Below are 24,711 nucleotides of genomic sequence, written 5' to 3' on the forward strand. Positions count from 1 at the left end.
ATTCCTTTGATCCTAGATAGAGTCTCAAAAGATTCTAGACCTAAAAAACTTGACTTTTTCTTTATCCTCTATTTTTCTCTCTTTTAAAATGAAAAAAATGAGGTTTTAATAACATTTGATAATGGATTAAGTTTTTTTATAATAAAATATTAGGTAATTATTCTAATTATTTAATTTTAAATTTATATAAATATTTTTATCTCCAAATCCAGAAATAAAAAAATTATAAAAAAATATTTATAAATTATTTAATCATGTCTAAAATACTATGGTGAAATTTGTTTTGCAAAACAAACACCTAATGATCTAAAAAATCTCACGTGTACTAACATGTACAAATTTTTTAAGGAATCACACCAATGCCAAAAAATTAAGAAAAAAATTAGTGAAATTAAACCTCAATAATATATATGTTATAACAAAAATAATTTGTGATTTGAATTTATAATGACTCATGAAATATTTTTTACTGTTATAGATAAAAACTTCTCTTAAAAAATTTAAAAACTATTACAGTGAGAAAGCTTCATCAAACATACTCTCAATCTAATATGGTTCAAACCAACCCGTAGCTACTCGGCTTCTTCAAGCCCGACTAATCTTGAATTTAATCCATTTAAGTGCACGCAAAAAAATATTTGACTTTTTTTAGCCACTTAAAGGTTGCTTGGACCAATTCAAATTTATTTATTCATTAATTTTGTCAAACTACATAAATAAAATCAACTCTTGGCTTAATCTCCCACAAAGCCCTTAGAGATTTCTAATTTGTTTTAAAAATTGTACTCTATGTAGGATTTTTCTTTCAAAGAATCCAATCTATTAAAAAATGTTCATATTCTATTTTATACTTTAATATTAAAAAAATAAATCTCTATCTTCAGAGTGATTTGGTATTATATATGTAGCTATTTTAACAAAGATAGAACCCTACATTTTTTTAATCCTTCTCCAAATTTTGCAGGAAATTCCTTCAAGGATTTTTGTCCTGATAAAGCTCCCTCTTTTAACTGGCGTTCCTCACTTTGGCTACTCCGCAGATCTCTCGCCTTCCTCTCATGCCGCTTCAAAAAGCGAGTTAAAGTGAGAATCTAAAGTTGGACGACTGAGCAGAACCTTAGCTGCTAGCAGCATCCGGCGACCTCACTAGATATTAAGCTGGCGAAGGCGCCGGAGGCCATTGGCTTCATTTTGGGCGGTGATTAGGGTTCAGGATGTACAAGAACCAGCTGCAGGAGCTCGCTCAAAGGAGCTGCTTTTGCCTTCCTTCTTATACCTGTATACGAGAAGGTCCGGATCACGCGCCTAGGTTTAAAGCTACTGTCAACTTTAATGGCGAGATCTTTGAGAGCCCGAGCTTCTGCACCACTCTCCGCCAAGCGGAGCACGCCGCCGCTGAGATCGCTCTCAATGCCCTCTCCTCACGCGGTCCCTCTCACTCACTCGCCGCCAGGATCCTGGTATGCTACTCCAATGGATAAAAGAATTGTTTTTTTTTTGTTATTTGTTCTGAAATTTTGCCCCAAATTTGCACCTTAGATCTTTTTCTTCTAAAGAAATTTCGCTCCATTACATCAATCTTTCATCTTTCTGTGGTAGCTATTTGCTTTATCTAGGCCTATGAAAGGATTATTCAAAATAGATCTTTTCTGGCGAAAATAGAAGGAAGATTGGACTCTTTAGTTTGTATCTGGCGTCAATTAATTGTATAGAGGGCTTGTGTATTTTTTTAGCGTACCTGTAGCATCAGTTACAGTGATATTATAAGCTCATTTGGTTTTTTTTTCAATGTTACTTTTTTCTTTGAAGGTAGGTATTTTTATCCCATTATTTATTCTTGTTTTGACTTAATGACTCCTTATATTTCTTACTTTATGTTTGATGATGGAATGGTGGTAACTTTTGAATTCTGGACACAGATGCATACCTAACCAACTATCCTGTTATCAAGCTTGTTGACCTGCCAATTGTTATATCTTTTTTTCTGCAACGTATTTATTTAATGGTGTGGTCTAATGCACAAATTTGATGTAGAGATATTCGAACCCGGGACATCGGTAACAACTTCGAAGGTCTTTATCAATTAAGTTAGCTGGTACCCATTTCTATGCTTGTTAAACCTTAAAGTCACCAAATGATTTGCTTATTTTGTATGTTATGCATATGAGGAGGTTGTATGCCCACATCACATCCTCTATGATATGCAATTTTGAGATTGCATTGAAAATGTGTTTACTTTTCAACACTTTTCTCTAACTTTCATAAGAAGATACTCTTGGGTTTTGGTATGCTTTCTTGCTTTTGAAGAGGGCGCTCTTCTATAACATCCTGGTAATGCTTTAGTTTTACCATAAGTTGGTACAAGGAACATAAATGAGATTCTGTTAGTGGCATGGCCTTGGTGGATTATAGTCTTTCTCATTATGCTTAAATCTGGTATTTTAGAGTGGTTTAATGTAGTAAACATTTAAATTATTATGAATTTATTAATTTTCTCATGCTTCTTGAGTTCAAATGAAATTTACATTTGAATCTTCATAGTGGATAATCAAGGTGTGCAAATATATCCAAAAAAAGCAATCCAAGCAAACTGTTTTAGCATTGTTCTTAATTGCTAATGCTTTAGATCTTGCTTCTGGATACTTAGGGCAGAAAATTGTTTCTTTTCTTGATTTATGGCATTTGGGTATTAGCACCAATCATATACAAACCAATATTAAACATAAATCTCTCTCTCTCTCTCTCTCTCTCTCTCTCTCTCTATGCCTCACTTCATTTTGTTCTCTCTTTGAAACATGCTTTGGGTCACCTTGTTGTAGCCACCGTCATCACCATTGTGATTGCCTGTTTCTTTCTTCTCACTATTCCATTTTCTTCTTGTATAGTTCTATGTGCTTTTGTTCATGCAAGAGGGATACTAGAACCAATCACCTATTTCAAACTAAGCGGGAACCGACTCATGTTTTGGATACTTGGCTCCTTGGATTTGATTCCAAATATGGTTCTAGTAATCATGGTGCTAGTAGTGTTCATTTTTTTTGGGCCTGGGTGGAATTGAGCGCAATAGTCTATGATCGATATTTTTTTAACCTATAAGCATCGAAAGTAAAGTTACTATTTTGCACACTTTGTTAAAAGAAAACTAGAATAGGAATAGATTCTATTGAATTAAATTATATGTTGATATAAGTGTGTTTATATATAGCCTAGAGAAAAAAACTATAAAGAAAAATGTATCAAATGAAAATAATCTTAATAATGAAGATATTTTATAATAATAAATACTATAGATTCCTACTATAAATATGAAATACATGGGATAGTATTGATATGGTAAAATATAATACCTAATAACTCCAACAAAGCTATCCTTCTATTATTGGTGAGGACAAATGAAGATCAATAACATATTTAAAAACCATAAATTACATTCTCACTTACTGAAATCCAACATCCAGTATTCACATGCATACTTAATTAAATGTATCCTAATTTCTATTTTGAAATTAAGAACATCTTCATTTGCACAATGAGTTGAAGTTGAATCTAACTAAATCAAACCTGGTATCTTCAATTGTTCTGCCGGCTTAGTATTCTTGCTTAGTTAGGACTTCTTAAACCTTCATCATTTTTTTTTTTTTTGAGAAGCTTTGGAAAACCTTTGTTAAGTTTATTAGCTTATTTGGAAATCACTGGTAAGAGCTTAGATTATGCTAGCCCCATGTTTTTAATTGTATGGCCTTCAGAAGTGCTTTTGTGAGTATCTCACTCTGTATGTGCCTAATTTGAGCAGGATGAGACTGGTGTGTACAAGAACTTACTGCAAGAAGTTGCACAGAGAGTGGGGGCACCATTACCATCTTACAAAACTGTTCGCTGTGGTCATGGTCACCATACTTCGTTCACGTGCGCTGTGGAGCTTGCGGAGATCTTGTTCACAGGCGAACCAGCTAAGAGCAAGAAGCAAGCTGAAAAGAATGCAGCCATGGCAGCATGGAATTCCTTGAAACAATGTTAGTTTTTTATGATTTTGTCTTATAGCTTAGTTTTTATAAGAAAGATGTTAAACTTTTATATGATGCTAGTGCATGTTAGATAAGTTTCAAGAAAATCACTTCTATATTGCCTAGAAAAACTTTGAAGAAAGTGTTTTGTTTAAATTGTTAGATGTATGTTGATTGCCTTTCTGTATGATATCAAAATCCATATCATAGTAAAAAATATAACAGATGATAAAAATTAATTTACTTCAATGATAGTATTACTCCTAATCACCTGCAATGCTTTATGGTGCCGAATGTTGGCCATTAAAAGAGTAGCATAATACTAAGTTAAGTGTTGCGGAGATGAGGATGCTCAGGTGGATGAGTGGCTTTACCCTTAGAGATAGGATACGAAATGAGTATATACATGAAAAGGTTGGAGTAGCACTAGTGGAAGATAAGATTAGAGAGAGTCGCCTTAGATGGTTTGGTCACATAAAACGGCGGCTTTCCGATGACCCGGTTAGGAAAGTAGAGGTATTAGATTTGAATTATGTTAAGAAAGATAGATGTAGACTTAAAAAGATTTGGTTAGAAAATATTAGAAATGATCTTTCTTTATTAGATTTAAATGAGAATTTGACTTTTAATAGGATTCAATGGAGATAAAGGATTCATGTAGCTGACCCCGCATAGTAGGACAAAGGCTTGATGTTATTGTTGTTGTGGTGGTGGTGATTAGGAGTACTGCTTTGTTATTTGCAATGGATACAACAATGAAGCCCTGATGCTGGCCTTTCATTTTTATGCATTTTAATCATTTATTCACAATTAGGTACTGCATACCTTCTTACTTATGCTAGCAAATTCATTTCCTTATTTTTCCTGTTTGATAGTGACACGCCAAGAGGTGTGTTCGGTAACTGAACCAGAGAACAATGATGAGCTGGAGCAAATTACCGTTGCTCGAGCTCTGTTGAACTACCGCTTGAAAGAGAAAATAGCCATGGAAAACAATCCCAATGCTCCGCCATTCCCTAAAAGGTTCCTGGTACATCCTGATAAGAAGCCGCCCTCATTGCAGACTTCATCTTCTGCATCAAAGATTCTTCCTATGATTCGACCAAGATCTACTCCAAGAACCCGGCCCAGCTCCCCTAGAGCTACTGAAGATTTTTGCTTTCAATCGCATCTTTCCCCGCTTGAAAACCAAATGGCTCAACAACTTAAGTTCCATTCAGCTGGAGCTGCACCTTACAGGTCCACCTACCAGCATTTCAGAATGTCCTCTGCTGGAATGGCTGCACCTGTGAATATTAGAACTTCAGTTCCAGTTTTCTCAGCTCCTCCGTTACCACCTCCGCCGGTTTATCAGCATCTGCCTCCTGTTATGAACTCGCCATGGCGAATGGCACCGCCTGTTCATATCAGGCCTGCCGTTCCTGTTTTCGAAGCTCCGCCGGCATTATTTTCCTCACAGCTCCAGGTTACCCAGATTCAAGTAAAAGAAAAACATGCAGTTTCCCCACTTCATGAGATTCAATTCAAGGAACAATTTCCTTCAGTTTCCCCACATTCTGCAATTCAACCGAAAGAACAACAGCCTTCAGCTTCCAAAGTTTCTGGAACCCAAGCTAAGTTTGTGCCAGGCCGAGCAACTGTAACGGCCGAAGAAGAAAAGGAAGAACCTTCCCTTCTAACTGCAGTGCAAGTCAAGGAAGAGACTCCAGCTAAAGTCACAGTAGAGCCTGCTCTGATGAATTCAGTACTAGTCAATCAAGAACCTGTTCATGTTACTTCAGCTCAAAGCAAAGATATTACCAAGACCGAAGCCTCTGTTGAAGCTCCAGAAAGAGCTATAGTAGTATCTGAGTCAAGCAATTCGCCTGCTGCAAAGAATGATTTCCCTGAGCTTGAAATGCTTGAGAACTTGAGAACACTTAAGCTCTGATGCATTGTTTACTTTAGGAGAGATTCCTGAATTTTTTTTTTTTGGTCTTCTTAGTGGTTATCTATTTTGTGCTAGTAATTCCATCCTGTAGTTGGTGGATTTTAATCCATCATACATAAATATTCCATTGAGATTTTGAAATCATTCAAGAATTTCTCCTCATGAATTAACCATTTATTTATTTATTTTGTGTGGCTTAGAGGGACTGGACTAATCATTTTCTATGTTAATTGGGATGGGACAATTAAGGTTTTATTTGGGATGATTTTCTTATTGCAATGAAATTTTTTATATTAAAAAGCTGTTTTAAAAATAGTAAGAAAGCTATCCCAAACGATCATATAGGAGAAGATATTTGAAATGTATAAGTTTGAATTTAATGTAAGGGAATGTATTTTAGATCACACATTAGTTGATGTGATCATACATTAATTGTAGCCATTTCTGTTGGAGCATTAAAATTGCTATTGAAGAGCCATGTTACCTATCACATTCAATTAGGTGGTCCTCATCAAGCTTGTATATTACAAAGGGTAGGAAAAATTATTTGGTGCGGACTCCGGATGTGGCTCTACGTTCGGATTCTAATAAAATATTGTCGCTTGTGGCCTGACGACCCCACAATTTCCATTTAGCACGTTTTTTCCAATAAAATTATTTAGCGCTTTTTTTTTCTAGTAATATGCTGAAGTACATTTAAATTATGAAGAATGATACATCTGATATTATATGTACAAATTATGAATGATAAATTCAGAGTCAATTTTGATCATTCATTTTATCGTTGCAAAAAGAATGATGTATGTTGGAAAAAACGCGCTAAATAGAAATGGTAGGGTCGTTGGGTCACACAGGGCGATATTTTATTGGAGTCCGGATGTAAAGTTATGTCCGAATTCCACACCAAATAATTTTTCCAAGGATAGAGGTAGATGAGTCAAGTCAAGCTGGAGTCATTATTGGCTTAAACTTGAGTTCATTTAATTAATCGAGTTCTAACTCGAGCTTAAATTTTATTCTATAAGCTCAAGTTGGCTCATGAGCCGACTCATTTATTACGAAGAAGAGAAAATAATATGATTCATATAATTATTATAATCAAAGAATAAAAGGAATGAAAAATTAAAAGAAAAATAGCAAAGAATCACTTAATATAATAAAGTGATATATTTTTTAAATATTTTTATAATTTTGTACTTAAAATAATGAATGATAATAAAATTTAGGGTATTTACATACATACCATTTTATTTCACACAATTTATATATCTAATACATAAAATTTTAATATTACATGCATACCATCCATACAATAAATTTGGGTGCATGGAATGAAATATTAAAGTTTATTAGGTGATATGGGTGGTAAGAATGAAATATATAAGTGATATATTTGATATTTAAATTTTATATGAATGGTAGTAATATAATATTGAAATTTTAAGTGTTAGATATGTAAGTAGCATCAAATAAAGTGGTATGTTTGTAAATTTATACCAAAAATGCCTCCCTTCCTCATGTGGTTTTCTTTTTCACCAAACCTAACTGTACATCTTCTCCCAACTCCCCCGTTTTTTTCCTTGGCAAATTATTACATCTAGTCACCGGATGTCCGGACATCCAATCCAGATGCGCCATATCACCCAAATATAGTGGATCCCATTGTATTTGGATAACGTGGCGGTATTCGTCAGGACGAATCCGGACACCGGATGTAATAATTTGCCCCTTTCCTCCTCTGCAATCTTCATCGGCGGCCTCGTTCGAGCACCATAAAGAGCTTCTCACAGCGGCCCTATCTCTCCATTCGCTCCCATTTGTCTGCGACGCCTCCTCCGCCCTTTCTTCCTCTCTCATGCGTTTTTCATCGGCGACCTGGTTCGAGCACAACATAGAGCTTCTCCCTGTGGCCCGATCTCTCCGTCGGCTCTCGTTTGTCTCCACCCGATGCCCTTCTCGCCTCCTCTCCATTTTTCATCTGCAATCCTGTTCGAGCATAACTGAGAGCTCTCTCGTCTGCCCCCTCTCTCCGTCGGTTCCCATTTAACGTTAGCTCGGGGAAGTTCTAGCTTGATTCGAATGGGTAAAATGCTTCTCCAATTTTTTTTCTTCTCCTTTGGCAAGATTTGAATCACTTCAGCATTGTCTTGAGATTGCCTCCTCATCCTTACAAATGCGGATCAAGAAAGAAAGAAATTGCCACTTCTTTGAAATTCTTATAAAGTAACAATAGAGGCTGCAGGAGGTTGATTTTAGGATAGATTTATAGGCTCGTTTGATTTCCTTGGATCACTTGATTGGATGATATCAGAAATTAACAACAATAGATTTATTGGGGAAGCACCATTAAACTTCTTTATTTATATTTGCCTGTAATGGAGTGCATCAATCGAATGAGCATGAACGAATAGAGATAGGAAGCTGTAGTTCTTCCATAGTATATGGTCAAATCCAACGTCCTTTTCCTTTATTTTTGAATTTTAGTTGGACACAATCTTTCAAATCTTTTGCGTGTGCATTTGTTTGAAAAAGAGAAGAAGTAATTGCTTTGAAGGTAAAGAACTTTTGATGAGAAAACTGTTCTCAATAGTATTCATGAATATAATGCCTTTAATGTAGCATGCACAAGTGGGATGTTTTTTGCCTTCTCTTGAGTAAGAATCTACAAGGGCCTTACATGACTAATATAGCCCTCTGGTTGATTGGTACTGCACCGTTTAAAAGGAGTTCAACAAAGTCCTCAAGAACAAAGGTTAGGCTTCCAAATTCTCTCAAGTTTATTGTGAATGCTAGTTGATGTGATCAGTATTATCACGTTTCTAATAGTGGAATAAAATTTTAAAATGCTATTGTAATCGATTAGAAGATGATTATGACTATTTTATACAGCATATTGATAAGTATAATGATATAGTATATTGATATAACATATTGATAGATAAATATATGTTATAACATTTGATAGAAAACATATAATAGAACCATCGGCATGAAAATCACTGACAATGTTGAATATCAAACTGAATTAATTGTATTCGCACTAAAAAAATAACTTTAAGAAGCAATAAGAAAAGCATCCCAAACGAAGCCATACCAATCTACATTCTATGTGTAATTGTACTGAAATTTTGAAAGAAGACTTTTTTTTTGGACTTTGAGTCAATTAAGAGAAATTCACACGCATTAAATAGGTAAATTTTGAATCCAGGATCTAAGGTTTTAGTACAAAAAATTGTATATTAAAGAGCTGATTAAGAAGCAGTAAGAAATATTTTTCCACCAAAGATGAATGGACTAATTGGTCTGACAGAAAAACCAAAGACCAGCCCACTTTTTTTTTTGTCCAAAGCAATAGAGCTACATAATTAAGAAAACAGAAAATCAGTTTTAGAACAAACAATTTTAATTAGCAGCTGCATTTTTCACTCAATTTTCCTCTTTTCCAGTATTTGCAAGTACTTGCCATCAGAGTATACAGGCAAAAAAATAATAATAATAAACACACATGAAAACTACCAAACACTTTACTCTTTGGAAACCATACAAAGTGGGGTAAAAGTTGAATACATTACAGATGACATCAATGAATTTTTTTTAAATATAGTTTTTGGTCCCAACCAAGCAGAATGTGAGAGCCAGTAAAGCATACTGAGTTCTACTAGGACTTCGTTTGGGACAGCTTTTTTATTGCTTCTTAAAACACCTTTTAATTTTTATACTAAAAGACTGCTTTAAGAAGCAGTAAGAAGCCGTCCCAAACGAAGCCTAGATCTTCTCACATTGTACAAGGAATCAATTCACTCTTTCAGGGTGTTGGATGCGTGTATCTACAGATGCTGCTGGTCACAACATCAAATTCAACCTACAGCAAAATTGTTTGTCGCAAGGTCCAGCTTACATGAATAATCACCGGGGATAAACCTGAAAAGAAGGGGAAAAACTAGCACAAAAATGGTCATTTATTTAATAATAAAAGCGCACCATCCAATATACATTTTTGTGGTTCAAAGAAAGTGTGCATGATAGAAGAAATCTTGGTTCAGAATTCTCTTGAGTTGGAATGATTTAATAGCTATTGAATTTCTTTCGAGATGAGTGTAATGTAAAATAAAATTTGATTGATTAATATAGTCCCATATTTTCTTATGCATAATATGCACGAAATACAAATTTTTTCAGGAAAGTTGGTTTGGAGAATAAGCATTTAATGAACCATTGGATGTTCTAAGGTGTTTTAAGGGTTCAAAGTACATTTTCTAGATAGGTGAGTTGAGTTGTAATAAGCTGCATTTGAAAAAGTTTGATGAAAAGGTGCATAAACTTATTGTAATTGCGAGCGTTTAAAATCTGGGGGTAAAAGTTGTTATTGTGCTGTCGCAAATGCAGCACAGTTTTCTCAAACACGCCTTACATATTGATCTATCCCATTTCACTCAGCAGTTGTTTGGTTGACTGAAAAAAATATACTGTGTAAAAGGAATGCAATATAAAATGATTACTTTAAAGTTGTTTGGATGAGTGCAAAATGAATGTATGAGATTATTATTATTTTTTGTTTCGTTTGAAGTAAAATAAATACAATGTAAAGTCCAAAGAATGTGGTGATTTGTGGCGGCGGGTGGCAGCGGCCATCGGTGATGGCCTACAACAACGGTGGTGGCTATCGCCGATCAGAGAGTGGTGGTGGCTGGCGGTTGGCAGTTGGTTGCAGTGGTGGTAGCAGGTGGCGACCGGTTGCGGTGTTCAGCGGCGGCGGCTTGCGGTGGCAGGTGGCGGCTAGTGGTGGTCAGTGGCAACGGTTACAAATGGGGGTGGGTGGTGGCCAACAGTGGTCGACGGTGGCGGCCATTGGCTGTTGGCGATTGGCGGTGTCCGATGAATGACAATGGAAGGCGATCGATGGTGGCAATCATGGTTACTGGTTGACGACGACGGCGACGACAACTGATGCTGCAGCAGCAGGCGGTGGCTGACGACAACAATGGTGGAGGCTAGGGATGGTGATGGTAGACAACAATAGGTGGTAGGCGGTAGGCGGCAGCAAAGACGATGAATTTATATTGTATTTGGGGAATTCCAAACACAGAAAAAATGAACTAGAGAGTACATTTCAAATGCATCAAAATTTTACACTGCATTTGTTTTATTTCAAACTAAATGCCCATGTCCTTAAAACCCCCCCATTTGAAATACTTTACACCTAATTTACTTCAAACCAAACAACCCCTCAAAATTAAAAAAAAAAAAATTCAAAAGACATTCAACAATAACCTAGAAGGACCGAATGCCAAAACCTGAAAATGAATATCGCTGTCACAACCGAGACAGATCAATGGCCAACATGATTATAATATCAAATAATCAGAATATAACTCTTGAATAATAGTACAACTGTGACGTGATCAATTGATATTATTAAATAGAAAACAAGGAAATTTAGAGCTCATACAGAAAATAATAAAATGAAGCTTGGCAATTCTTACCTCATCTTGATGCCAATGACCAGAAATTGAGGAGGAAAGAAGGAGACACGGCAAACCAACTGATGAAAGCCATGGCAGTTGCAGTTTCAAAGGTTGTACAATGGTTCTGTGAACAGATGTTGAGATCATTGCCAATCAAAACTGTTATGCCTGCTGATGCACAAGCTGCTGCAAATGTGAGTGTCGAAGTGATCTGCAATAGGACGACAGCTAAAATAATTATTTCTACTAAGTAAAATATAAGTACTTGTTGACCGTGATAAAAAAGAGTGCTCATTTGCACATAGAATAAATGCAGATAATCCTTAATGCGATTATCTTATAAGTCATTTAAATCATCACATTCTGGAACCACTTAAGAGAGAATGTCACTGATTCAACACTAGCACAACCTCATCTTGCAAATTCTTTTGAGGTCAGTAACAGCAATGGTGATACACAGCCTCATCCAGGCATGGTACATATATATCCATATATTTGCGTAGAATCTGACATCACAATCATTTATTAGTGACAAGAATTGAGAGAATAGGTTGAATCTCACAGCACTCTCCTAAATTTATATTGTTGCCATCTTATCAATTCAAGAAATAATTTGATCATTGAGAAAATGACCAAAATGATCATGTGACTCTTTATGAAAGATCAAAATAATACCTAACCGTATTAAATGATCATTTTAGTCCCTCAAATTTTTAAAAAGAAATCCAAATAATCTCATGATGGGACTATTATAGTTCATCTTTAAGGAGTTGAAAAATCAAAATGATCATTTAATATAATTAGGGGTTATTTTGGGTTTCATAAAGTTAAGGGACCATTTTATTTTATTTTTCTTCGATCATTTAGGCTGAACTTATATACATTTAGGAGAACCTCAGATCAGTGAGATGGCATGAAGCAAATTAGGAGCGAGGGTGTTAGGAAACAAGTGCATGAATTGAGAAAACCTGGGCTGAAATTGAAAGTTTCAGCAATCTTCAAGCAGATTTTTGAGATTAATCCCTTGGCAAACCCTAGGGAAATTTGATAATAGATGAAAAGTAGAATAAAACAAGCAGGATACAATGGATCTTCAATTCGAGAGGAAATCCAGCTCCTCAATATCTAGCCGATGGCTAGAGCCGAAAACACCTAAGAGAAACCTAAAAAACACAACCCTAACTTTAATTCCCCCCCCCCTCTCTCTCTCTCTCTCTCTCTCTCTCTCTTTAGAGAATACAAATTAAATGCATAATTACTAAAAGCCCTCCTTAATTATTTCCCTCATAATTACTCCCCCCCTATTTAAAATTGCATTTAATTCATGGGCACACAAAGGGGTTGGCGGCTCCCTGGTCTGCCTGGTGTAAACCGAGTGTTGGCCCTAGTTTAGGGCCAGCTGGGCCGGTCTAACATAGGGCTCTATTTGGAATAGCTAGGCGAAGATGTAGGAAGCATAGATTTGGACATATATGTAGGAAGCAGAGGTAATTAGGATGGATTTATAATTCATTAAATTAATTTCTTCACCCCCCCCCCCCCCCCCCCCCCCCCCCCCCCCCCCCCCGAGCAGTTGAATGGATGCTCCTGTTCCAAACTTGCATGTCAATTTTGAAATGTTTCCCTGATATGAGAATTTATGCAAGTTGTCCGTCCGTGGCAATGAATGGAGTATATATTAAACTATTCTCTAGCTTCTTTATAAAATACCTACCAACTTCAATATATTTTGTTTGGTCATCTTGCACAAAATTCTGTGCAATATTGATGGTTGACTTGTTACAATGGAGCATAAACATTTAAACCTTCCAAATTATTTCTCACCTGTAGTAATTCACGGATTCTAAGTGTCATCAATCTAAACTAAACTTCTACACATAATCTTTCCACTTCAATTTGTTTTTTACTTCACCAAATCGTGTGTTGTTTGTCAAGAATATGCAATATTCTAAAGTTAATTTTCTATAAATAATAGCCCCGGCATAATCAAAATCTTTAGGCTTCACATGTCAGATGCTTCCCTATTTTTGAATAAATTCCTTTATCTTAAGTTCCTTTTGGATGTTGTAAAACTCAATGTATAACTTTTAAGTTGTAATTCTTTCATATTCTACACAAAATGACTTGCACACTAAAAACATAGGCAATTAGGTCTACTCTATGATAAATAAATAAGTATTCCTAAAGTCTTTTATAGAAGATTATTTATACTATCGTGTCTTATGAAGCATCCCCAGCTTTGTGGTTAATTTCTATTGGACTTTCGATGGGCTTGCATCTCAACGTGCTTATTTCTTTCAATAGGTTTGTTATGTAATTCTGTTGTAATATAAAGATCTTATGCAAAAAGGCTTTTTTTTTATATTGAGTTAGTGTTAATCTTCTCATCCCTGTTAAATGATAATGATAAAAAATAAAACAACATTCATTTTAGCAACTGGAGCATAAGCTTCAAGATTATCAATCACATATATTTGAGTGTAGTCTTTTATCACAAACCTAACTTTATACTATACAAGCGAGCCATCTAATTTGGATTTTATAGTAAAGACCCATCTGCATCCTATTGATTTCTTTAAATTTGGTAGTGTCTCCAACACTCATGTTGTGTCCTCTTTAATCATGTCCATCTCTTATCTTGTAAGAATGATTGGCGATGATGAATTTTTTTTTGTATGTTATAAAAAAGTGAAATTGATGTTCAATTGAAACTTTTTATATCTTTGTTTACAAACTCAGTAGTTCCTTCACTGGGTTCAATACAACAACAACAACAACATCAAGCCTTTATCCCACTACGTGGGGTCGGCTACATGAATCCTTTTTCTCCATTGTGTCCTATTAAAAGTCAAATTCTGAGATGTCTTCTTCCATGAGTAAACTTGTGATGGTTGAGTTGAAGGTCGTTTTGGTACAAAAATGATTCTCCCATTAAATTTAGGTTGTCGGTCTCGATTCCCAATTAGCCTCAGACTAAGAAAACATGGACATTTTTGTGATCCATGGATAGGAAAAATGTAGAAGTGATTGGTTATAAAGAAAACTAATAATAGAAGTAAGGATGTAGTAATGAAGGCTACAAATGAAAAGACTTCTGTGGAAAGAAAAGAAGTTGCAACAATAAAGGCTTACAAGTTCTAGGCAATGCAACGATGAACAATAAATATTGTAGAAATGCTAGGAAAGAAAGTCTGAAGCTCTAATACTATAATAATAATTGGAGATAAATGGTTTGGTGATTCATTCCGCCATTTGTCCTTAACTTATCCAAAGCCTACAGGAACATCTAGTAAGAAATACACAACAATTAGGAAATAAAAAATAAATACAAATCCCCATTATGTCAAAGATCGGTTTCTCACCCCATCTCCAATAGCAAATAATACGTTGACCAATGGATTTCGCAAGCTGCGCTTAACCAGTAGTGCGTATACATCAAGTAAAGCTAAGGAAAGGCTCCATAAGCTTTGCAAGATTGCTGCTGCTACCAGATATCTGTCAAAAGAACTGAAGTTACAATTTGCAATTCTCAAAATCACAACCAATGTTGTGTAATAGATTCAGATAAAAAAAAAAACTTATTACAAGCAGGTATTTAAGCAGCAGCAGCTGAGTAAATTTATCAACACAAATATAAAGTGTAAATCCGACATTGCTCAACATTTCAAGTTCAGGCAAGAGATATCTGAACATGTTCATACAAAGAATAACTCTGCATACTGCAAAAGGGTCACAAAATGTAACAACTTATCATTTTAGTCTAGGATTGAGAAGCCTATCTGATCTAACTCATCAGAAAGCCATTACTGGAAGCAAGCTCAAGGTTCAAGGCACTATCAAATTCGGCATGCCTTCAAACATATAGGATATATTTCCATGTTATAATCTGAGTTCTTTCAAACTTGAGCAATCAAATGCACCAAGAATCAGTTAAAGATAAGTCAATAGGCAAGGCAACCAAAACACAAGAAATGAAAATCACTTCAAATATGAAATTAAAATTATTTAAGCTTAGCACATTTTAGGCTTAGAGCTGAGATGGAACCTCCCGAACCACCTTGAACACCCTACCCCTAATCAAAAGTATTCTCCTCGTCTAATATAAACAAAAAATTGCGCAGCTGCATTTCAGAAATTAAATTTAAAAGTGCTAAGTGCCCTGATTATAATACTAGCTTATGAATTAAAGTAAAGCAAACAATAAAACCAAACTTCTTGGTGACTTATCATCAAAGGTAGTCAATTACAAGAAAGCACGTTGAAAAATGACTAACGAAATATCATATTCTCCTGATAGGATACAGGACACCGAATTCTACGGATAAAGAGACTCTATGTTGATGTTTTTATAGTGCCTGTAAAGAACAATTCTTAGGTTTCGTTTGGGATGGCTTTCTTACTGCTTCTTAAAGCAACTTTTTAGTGCAAGTCTTTTTTTTTATTTTTTAACTAGAAAGCAGCTTTAAGAAGCAATAAAAAAGCTTTCCCAAACGAAGCCTTAATCATGCATTACAGCTATATTTAAAAAGATTGAGTCTAGAAAGATGTGTAAAAAAATTGAATTAAACCTTAGGGAGTTTAGGAAACTAATTACTTTCAAAGCTGGTTTCTTTACAGGCAAAAAATGACCTGACCATTGAGTGGGGTTTTGGAACCTGTACATGACCTTTATAATCCTTTAGGAAGTCAGTTAATTTTATTGTAAAAGCTCCATATAAATGCAAGAGTTCTGATGTTCAAAAGCTTTATTCCACGCATTAAAACAGCATGATCCCGTAATTAAAGTATTATGCTTCTATGACGTGATTTCACTCTTGATTTAACTGAAATGAACTAAAACAAAGCTAAAAAAATAGCCTTAGGTATGCATACTGTTAAATTGAGAGGAACGAGAGGGAAAAGCTTGAATTTTATTAAGCAATCTACTCCCTATTTATAGATCTATACAAGGTATATCAATAAGGAAACAAATAACTCTTATAATAATATGAATATAATTATTCCTAAATCAATGGGAGGAATTAATGCAATCCTTGTAGTCCTCCCACGGATTACTGTTCACATCCGTGGATGTCTTCGGGATCGTAAGGTTGAGATTTAACACATACAAACCCTACATGCATATTCCAGTCAATACCATTGTTAAAAGATTATGTTCTTTATAAAGTGTCTAACGAAGTTTATGAAGATAATATAAGCTGGAGCATAGTCTTTGCAGGACCAGGTAGTGCAGTACTTTCAATATGTCAGAACATTCAACAAATTTGGATCAGACAAGGTCAGGTTATAATAGGATAATTACAAGAGTCAAACTAGGAAACTAAAAGGCCAAATGGGCGCTAGTTTCATGTTTCTCTGGCCCCTTATAGCCAATAATTTCTTTCTTTATAATTATTTTTATTATTATTGTATTAGTCTGAATGTAATAAGTATAAGGATAATTTTGTTATTAATTAGGGTTTTATTTCCTTTATATGTAATACCATTTATAAGGATTTGGATAATTGATTATTGATATTCTGACGAATTTAACAAAAAAATAGCTAGAATCTTTGTTTTTGCTTCACAAATTTGGCTTGGAAACAAAATACAATAAGACACTATGGCATGAAAGCTGAGGAAATAATATTAATCTAGATGGTGAGAACAGGATCTTCAATCGGGATCTAATTAACTCCTATTAAACCTAATCTATATTATCAAAGTCATTGGTGAATCATTGCATTTAGCTTGAAATCTAGTAAACCTAGAAAAATGAAAAAAATACTTCTTTTTTTTTTCAATTTTTGTCTATTCTAGAAAAAAAATTAAAATATTTTATCAGCTCGATTTTTGAAACCTAGGAACTTCTGACAGAATCTTGATGATATTAGAGCTCAAATCACCAACAACCTCTGCTTCATAATGATCATAAGTATATGGGATATCCTAGTTGATGAGTAAAAAAGAGTAAGGAGATTTAGAGTAGCCGTGCCACCCTCAATAAGCTGGCAATTTGCTTTCCCAAATTTGGCTCTTGGAGAAACAGTTGGTTCATCATCCTTATCTGTTGATACCAGAGATGAAAGTGTGGGATGGAAACTAATGCCCATTAAAACAATGGTAGCTTACGAAGGCTAGGACTCAAAAGCTAAAACAAGAATAGGTTCCTCAGCTTAACTACAATCCAAGGGGTCAAAGTTGGGGGGAACGATATCTAGCAAGTTGGTATATTGAGTTTGAGCATTATCGCACATAAACCTTACGACCCTATATCATGATCAATAGCACTTTCCTTAACATTCAGAATAAGCAGTAAAGAAATTTCCTTGGATGATAATGCTAGCTTCTCCAGGTGAAGTTAATGTTTTCAGCATATCTCTAATGTAACGTTGTCTTCCTTCAGCATACTTTTATTTGAGGTAGCATTTAGGATATTTAGACAAAGGAACTGCCAAAAAATTATCACAAAAAAATATTATTGGATTCAGACGTGGTAAGATTTGATAAAGGGTTACAAAATTTATTTTATCTAAATTAATAACCACATTCAACCTCCATCGTAGATTTAGCTATGGATTCCGGCTTCTTACTTTTCCAAGAAATTGCAATTCCATAAAATCTGAAAACAAAACCAAAAGTAGATCTTTAGTATCCACCAAACCTTACGAGACTGAATTTGAAAAACCAGGCAATTATAATTTATAGGCTTTATATGTTAGAGGATTTATAGGCTAGAGCATAATAGTTCACTTTAAGTAGCGAAATAACATCCTAACGCCTTCCCAATTACCTTCCAATATTAGGTTGAAATTTTCTGAGAGCTCCCATTTGCAAGAAGCATCAAAGCAGGTACACATTAAGGCTTAATTTTTTACTAAAAAGCTGCTTTATCAAGCAATAAAAAAGTCGCCCCAAACGAAGCCTAAAGCGTACATAAACCCCCTACTATTGAATCAATGAAAATTTGGATTCATCAAATTCATCCTCCAATAATCGAGAAAACAGTTCATAGACAACATCCTGTTCCCTTAATTGAACCTGAACCCTCAAAAAGTGATCCATAGTGAACACGCGGAATAATGTATCTATGTATTTCTCTTGAGATAAAATTATCTTCGTATTCCATCTCAAATGATTTTGATACAAAAGAAAATAGGAAGCTTCACCAAGATTTCATTTTAATGATATGAAATGATCAATTTTTAAACTCTATCAAAATAGCCATGTCAGTGTAGCTAATATAACATCATGAAAACATTAAAAAAAAAATGCAACCCAACATCTAATCCAAATATAAGGGTCTTCTAGATTCTGAACAAACCCAGCCCGATATTCCATTGGTTGGATGCTTATTTCAAATCACATATTAATTTTTCCAATTTGCACCTCTTTTTCATAAATTCCTTTAGATTGCTCAATATAGATACATAAGCAAGGCTCCATTAAAAAATGGTGGTTTCAAACTCATTTGAAATAATTCATAATCACAATAAGCTACCAAAGACAAACTATTATAATTGATTGAATCCGAGCAGTTGAAAGAAATATTTAAATAGAATCCACCCTATAAAACCTATTTTCACCAATCTTGATTTTAACCTCTCAAATGTTCCATCAGAATTCCTCTTTCTAGTAAAGATCCATAAGCAATTAATTGGCTGAACTAATCGGATGCATCAAAAAGCCTCCAAACTAAATTATTTTATATTGACTACATTTCATCTTTCCTGACCGATTTGCTCTGTGCAACATTTCTATCAACAATAGCTTCTTGAATGCATTTTAAAAATCATTCATTCAATCATAATGATTCAAAAACTTCACTCGCAAATATATAAAATTCAAATGATGCAAGAACTTAATAGTTTTCTATCTCCACTCCCTTTCTTCAAATGCTCTGCATATACTTGCATTTCCAGGAACTGTTGAAGTATGAAAGTGGATAAAGAGAGATTCCTACTGTAATAGGCTCATCAACTTCTTCAACGTCAGAATTTTCACCCAAAAAATTTGAAGCACACAAATCTATCTTCGACAAACCTCATACATTTGTTTTATATGATTGTCTTATCTAATTGATTAAATAAACTAAATCCTTTAAGAATTTTTGAATAACCAACACAAAAAGTATCTCTAATTCATGATTGCATTTTATCATTACAACGGCAATAATGAGAATATGAGAAATACAATTCCAAACTTTACTATAATTCAATTGAGGCATCTTTTGATTCCAAAGATCATAAGAAAATTTGATAACAGATTATGAAGGTAACATGTTCAAGACATAAACAACAAAAAGAAGGGAATCACTCCAAAAAGCTTAGGCCTAACATTGATTTAATTGTATCAAGTCCTGTTCCATCTTTCAACAATTCAATTTCATTCAAGGGTTCTAAAGAAACTTAGTGCATATCAATTCCATTCTCTTCATTAAATTAAAAAAAAAAAAGTCAGATTGATAGCCACCACCACAATCTACAGGAAACTTTCTGATAATCCTTCCAATTAACTCTACTTCCAACTTGAAATTTTGATAACTACCAAGCATTTCATTTCTCAAGTAACAGATGACCCTCCCATGTCTTGAAAAATCATCAAGAAATGCGATAAGGTAATTTACCAACTCACCTATGCACATTCATCAACTAAAAGATTTCAGAATGTATTTACATAAAATATGTTTTCACTTTTTTGAGCTCTAAAGGAAATAAATGATCTAATCATTATAACTTATAAACAAAATTATAACGTAGGAGACTCCTTTGACTCAATTTTATAAAGAAAGACATGTTCACCCATGATTTTGATTTTCCCGTTGCTAATAGGACATGGACAAAGATGCCAAAGAAATAACCATTGGAATGAATTAAAAATAAATCAGAAATTAAACATACCACAATGCCACATAATTGAAATTGATTCATACTTGAATTCTAAAATCCTTTCAAAAAAAGACTTCATCATCTTTATATATAATAACTTCATCATATTAACCTTATCCTAGGAACAACTAGTATTCATATACCTTAGATTCTCTTTTCCCCTCCTACTCCATCAACATTAACTTTACCCGACCCACTAATAGGTGTGTTTTCTATCATTTAATTAGCATGTCCAAACCGCCTCAGTCTACATTAAACTACTTTATCATCAATAGATATCATTGCAACCTTTTTTTTAATATAATAATAATTCCTTAAGTAACCATTCCTACTTTTTGACACGTATATTTTAAAGTTCTCATCTCTGCCCAGCTAGTTATTAACAAATTATTTTATTGATCAATGCTCAAATCCATACAACACGATTGACCTAATTACAATTTTATATAATTTACATTTAAGTCCACATTATATCTCCTTATCGCATAATATTTCTAAGGAATTTCTTCATTTTAATTACTTAATCTAACTCTTCAAATTATATCCTTATTTATATCTCCAGTTTATGACTGGTACAAATAATTTTTCATTATTTTCTATATAAATAATGTTTTCTTATTTTTTTAAATGCTCCTGATTATTTGAACACCTACAAAGCAAAAAAAAAAAAAAAAACATGTGAATAATTGCATTGGAACCAACCTACCAATTAAAAAGCTAAATCTAAGATAAACAATATTAAAAAAATTATGACTCATTTGGCTTCAATTACTTTTGACAGTGAGTTTTTGAAAGCCTTGAAATTTTTTGTTTTAAATGATAAAGGTTATTACAAAAAAAAAAAACAAATTTTATTTGATCTCTACTTCAGCTTGTTGATTATAAGTCATTTGCTTGTTGCCTAAATATTGAGATTTTTTTCATTATTCATAAATTATATTGTTTTGTTAGAATCCAACTTCATATTGCTGACAAATGGATTTAACTTACTAACACTCTCAATTACTTGCATGGATCATGATGGCTGCTAATAGAAACAATGGCCTTTGGTATTCTTTCACATTATTAATTAAAATAAATAAGGTGACCGGACATGTTGGACATGCGGCTTTGTTTTCCTTCTGAATAAAGTGGGCCAATGCTTTTAAACATAACCTGAGTTTTTTTTTTTTTTTAAGTGGCATGAGGGTTTGTTATAGATTAGGGTGTGCGTTCTTGCAGATGAGTTTAGACTAAAATTCCTATGGACATCTTATAGTTTATGAGTGTTATGCATATGTCACTAAAGTGCATGATGCTGGTGTATTGACTTGAATTCAACATTTTTTTGGGAAGTTTTGGGAATTTAAAATCAAATTTGAATTAATCTAAATTTATAATGGGATTGATCCTATGACAATCTTATATAATATAATAAGATATGGGGAGGTTATAAATAGTCGTCTAAGGCACATAATTTAGGATTTATGGCTTGCATGAAAATTTCCTCTCAATTTTCAATATTTTCAAATTTCAATGCAAGCTGAATGTGTGATTTTTTCGAGCAAGATGCAAATGTGTCAATCTGTTCTGACAAAAGTCATATCCCTATACAAATGGGCGGCTTGATTTTTCTTTACTTATGTAATTTTGTTCCTTGTTTCTTTCTTCCACATAATTTGTTATTAGTTAGCCTAGAATTCTTGATTTTCGTCAAAAATTAATACATTGGAAATCTAATTTTGAGAAAAATAATTTGCATACTTTTTAATAATTTTTTTTCCAAACACTTGCTTAAATTTTGAAACATTTAAATATCAATTATGTTTAAAAACTAATATTGCTTGGAAATGAGTTGATGGCTTAATTGATAACTACTAATCTATGAATCCTCAATTTTCATTTGCATGAAAGCATATTATGCATCATAGTAGTTGCACGATCCTGCACAACATTTCTTATTAGTGATCAATCTTATTAAGACTTTTAAACTTACATTCTTTCTCAATTAAATTATAAAATTTTGATATATTTATACAACTTTGGAAAAGAGTTAATGATAGTAGTTAAACAATTATTTTCTCATCCAAAATTCCATCATGAACACTAAATCATCACTCATTTACTTATTGGATTCATCCAAGATCAAGAATATTGCCTAGTGCAGATTTTCTAGGTGTAGACAAAAAAATACCTTATATTTTTTAAAATGCAAAAAATCTAAACTCATACATTTTTATATCTTTTTAAAGAATCCATTAATCCATTTGACTCATGTAAAAGAATAAAATTTCATAGGAACATGATTAATAATAATTAGTGCCCAATTAAGTTTGCATTACATGATGTAGATTTTGCAAATGGACACTATAAGCACGAACTAATACATGTTTTAGATCCCAATAGATAAGAAAGGCTGGGTTCGATTTTAGGTCGACAATCAAACATAAAACTAATGCAAGAAGTAATGAAATGATTCCAGTTTTTAACTTAAATAGTTCAAGTAGTACTCCATATGATCAAATGGAACATCAGGATTCATGTAACCAACCCCACATAGTTAGGATAAGCCTGATGATGAATATTATAAGGTCCATAAAAAATGAATTATCAAATACATTAACCTTTGAGGGATTTGCATAATAAAAACTACAACTCTAAGAGATTAAAAATACTAATAATAATTTAGGATCTCTTATAAGTCATTATCATTATCAAATAAAATATCTTATCAAATCCATAATAATAAAATCATCAAGCACTAGTATTTGTTAGACAAATTATGTAACCAAATAAGTACATCTTAGAATGAACATTCCTCAACATTATCCGTACTGATCATCTTATTTCTTTGACTTTAAGCCCAGTTCCATTAGTAAGATGGATATACTACAAGTGATTATCTTGCTCCTCTATGATAGTGTAGCAATCTTAGCAGGCATAAAAGGACTATTTTTAAGATAAAATTAACCATCATTTATAAATATAATAAAGCATGATTAAGAATTGTAAGAGATGGAATTCCAAGCTACAAATTATTATAATTCCTACAAATGCTAATCAAAAGTCTCCTGTAATCAATTAATTTATGAATTTTTACTCACAATTAAATTCACAGGCTGAAGATCATGGCCATATAATTTTCTAAATAAACTAAATTATTTATTTGAATCCATTTATTCCAATAATAATAATAATAATAATAATTTGAAAACAAAACGTAATTAAATCCATTATTCCTATTGAAAAACAATGATTTGAAATAATTAAGCCTATCAAAATCATCATTTACATTTACTAAACAGAATACCATAGTTTAACTCCTAATCTTCTAATGTTCTTTCTCGACTTCAGTGAGAACAATTGACAACGAAACAGCCCGGATGTGTAGAAAAACGGGAAAGAAATAAGAAAATAATCCACGAATAAAGTTACCGGAAGGAAGTGACGGAGCTAAAATCATTGGCGGAGACCATCACGCCCAAAGCCGCCGCAGCAAACATGAATTGAAAAAAACGAAGGGCAAGGCCACCAGAAGTCCCCGGCATGCCCTGAATGTCCTTCATTCTAACCCTAGGCGGGTGGTTCTCAGTTACATCAGTGAGAGGTGGAGCCTCCACCGGATGCACTGAAGGCCGGCTCGAGAACATTCTTACAGCAGAGATTCCTCTATCATTCCCTTATTCCACCAAATCAATAAATTCAGCGAGTTAAAGCCGCCTTTTCCACCAAAACGCTCACCTTTGAATCGTTCAAAAGAAGAAGAAAAAAGGGGTAAATTTCAGCAATCAGAGGCCCGATCACATAAGTGCTAGCAGAAAATAACGCAACTTCCGCTCCAAGAACCTCACCTTCTCACCGATGCAGACAAACGTCTAAATTGCCCAAAAAGCTAAACGATTAAACACAACTCGATCTCCAACCGATCTTCAAACAAAAAACATCAACCAATCGGAAGTTTTCAATGGTTGACCATCCAGGAAAGATTCGATGGTGAAAGAAGAAACGAGGTTGAGATACAGAGACAGAGAGAGGCCGCTACAAGCCCGAGAGCGGTGGAGCCGAACGACAAAGACAAAGAGGCGGAAGCGAGCAAAATAATTAATAAACTAACATAAACGGAAGAAAGGAAAAGGTGAGTCATTTATCACGGCGTGCTTTGGACGTGATTAGGGCTAAAAAACAAAATAAAAATAGGGCCGCCGCATAGAGTTTTTGGTGCGACTGCGTAATCCAAAATATTTTATTTATTTTATGCTTTTTTTAGGGCATTCACATGAGAGATTATTAGGTGTCAGCAACTAATTTTATCATTGAATCAAATAATTGGACTAATATTCTCTACAAATATATATTACAAAACTTATCCAAAATTGATTAACTGATTGATTCAAAACCACCAAAATTAGTGGAAGGAAGTTTGTGACAATTAAAAATATGTAGGGATAAAAATCCTAATTTTCGTT

At 33.8% G+C, this 24,711-nt stretch overlaps 2 protein-coding genes across 4 annotated transcripts; one reads left to right on the forward strand and one right to left on the reverse strand.

The window, feature by feature from the left end:
• Positions 1–919: 919 nt before the first annotated feature.
• On the forward strand, positions 920–6,115 carry LOC110104915 (double-stranded RNA-binding protein 2). The gene is made up of 3 exons (XM_020834207.2): positions 920–1,460; positions 3,794–4,013; positions 4,880–6,115. The coding sequence occupies exons 1-3, from the start codon at positions 1,215–1,217 to the stop codon at positions 5,932–5,934; spliced, it is 1,521 nt and encodes a 506-aa protein (XP_020689866.1). The 5' UTR covers positions 920–1,214; the 3' UTR covers positions 5,935–6,115.
• A 3,204-nt stretch (positions 6,116–9,319) lies between these two features.
• LOC110104919 (CASP-like protein 5A1) lies at positions 9,320–24,353 on the reverse strand. Of its 3 annotated transcripts, none has more exons than XM_028701359.1 (4): positions 23,681–23,895; positions 14,762–14,894; positions 11,418–11,610; positions 9,320–9,855 (listed from the first exon to the last, which is right to left on the reverse strand). In XM_028701359.1, exons 1-3 carry the CDS (start codon positions 23,893–23,895, stop codon positions 11,419–11,421), a joined length of 540 nt encoding a protein of 179 aa, XP_028557192.1. In that variant the 3' UTR covers positions 9,320–9,855; position 11,418. The 3 variants fall into 3 exon arrangements, with proteins under 3 accessions (XP_028557192.1, XP_028557191.1, XP_028557190.1); XM_028701358.1 differs by having other exon boundaries at positions 9,320–9,874; XM_028701357.1 differs by lacking the exon at positions 9,320–9,855 and adding an exon at positions 24,097–24,353 and having other exon boundaries at positions 11,419–11,610; positions 23,681–23,986.
• Positions 24,354–24,711: the final 358 nt, after the last annotated feature.

Source organism: Dendrobium catenatum, unplaced genomic scaffold, assembly GCF_001605985.2.
Source record: "Dendrobium catenatum unplaced genomic scaffold, ASM160598v2 fragScaff_scaffold_1680, whole genome shotgun sequence".
Classification (NCBI taxonomy): domain Eukaryota; kingdom Viridiplantae; phylum Streptophyta; class Magnoliopsida; order Asparagales; family Orchidaceae; genus Dendrobium; species Dendrobium catenatum.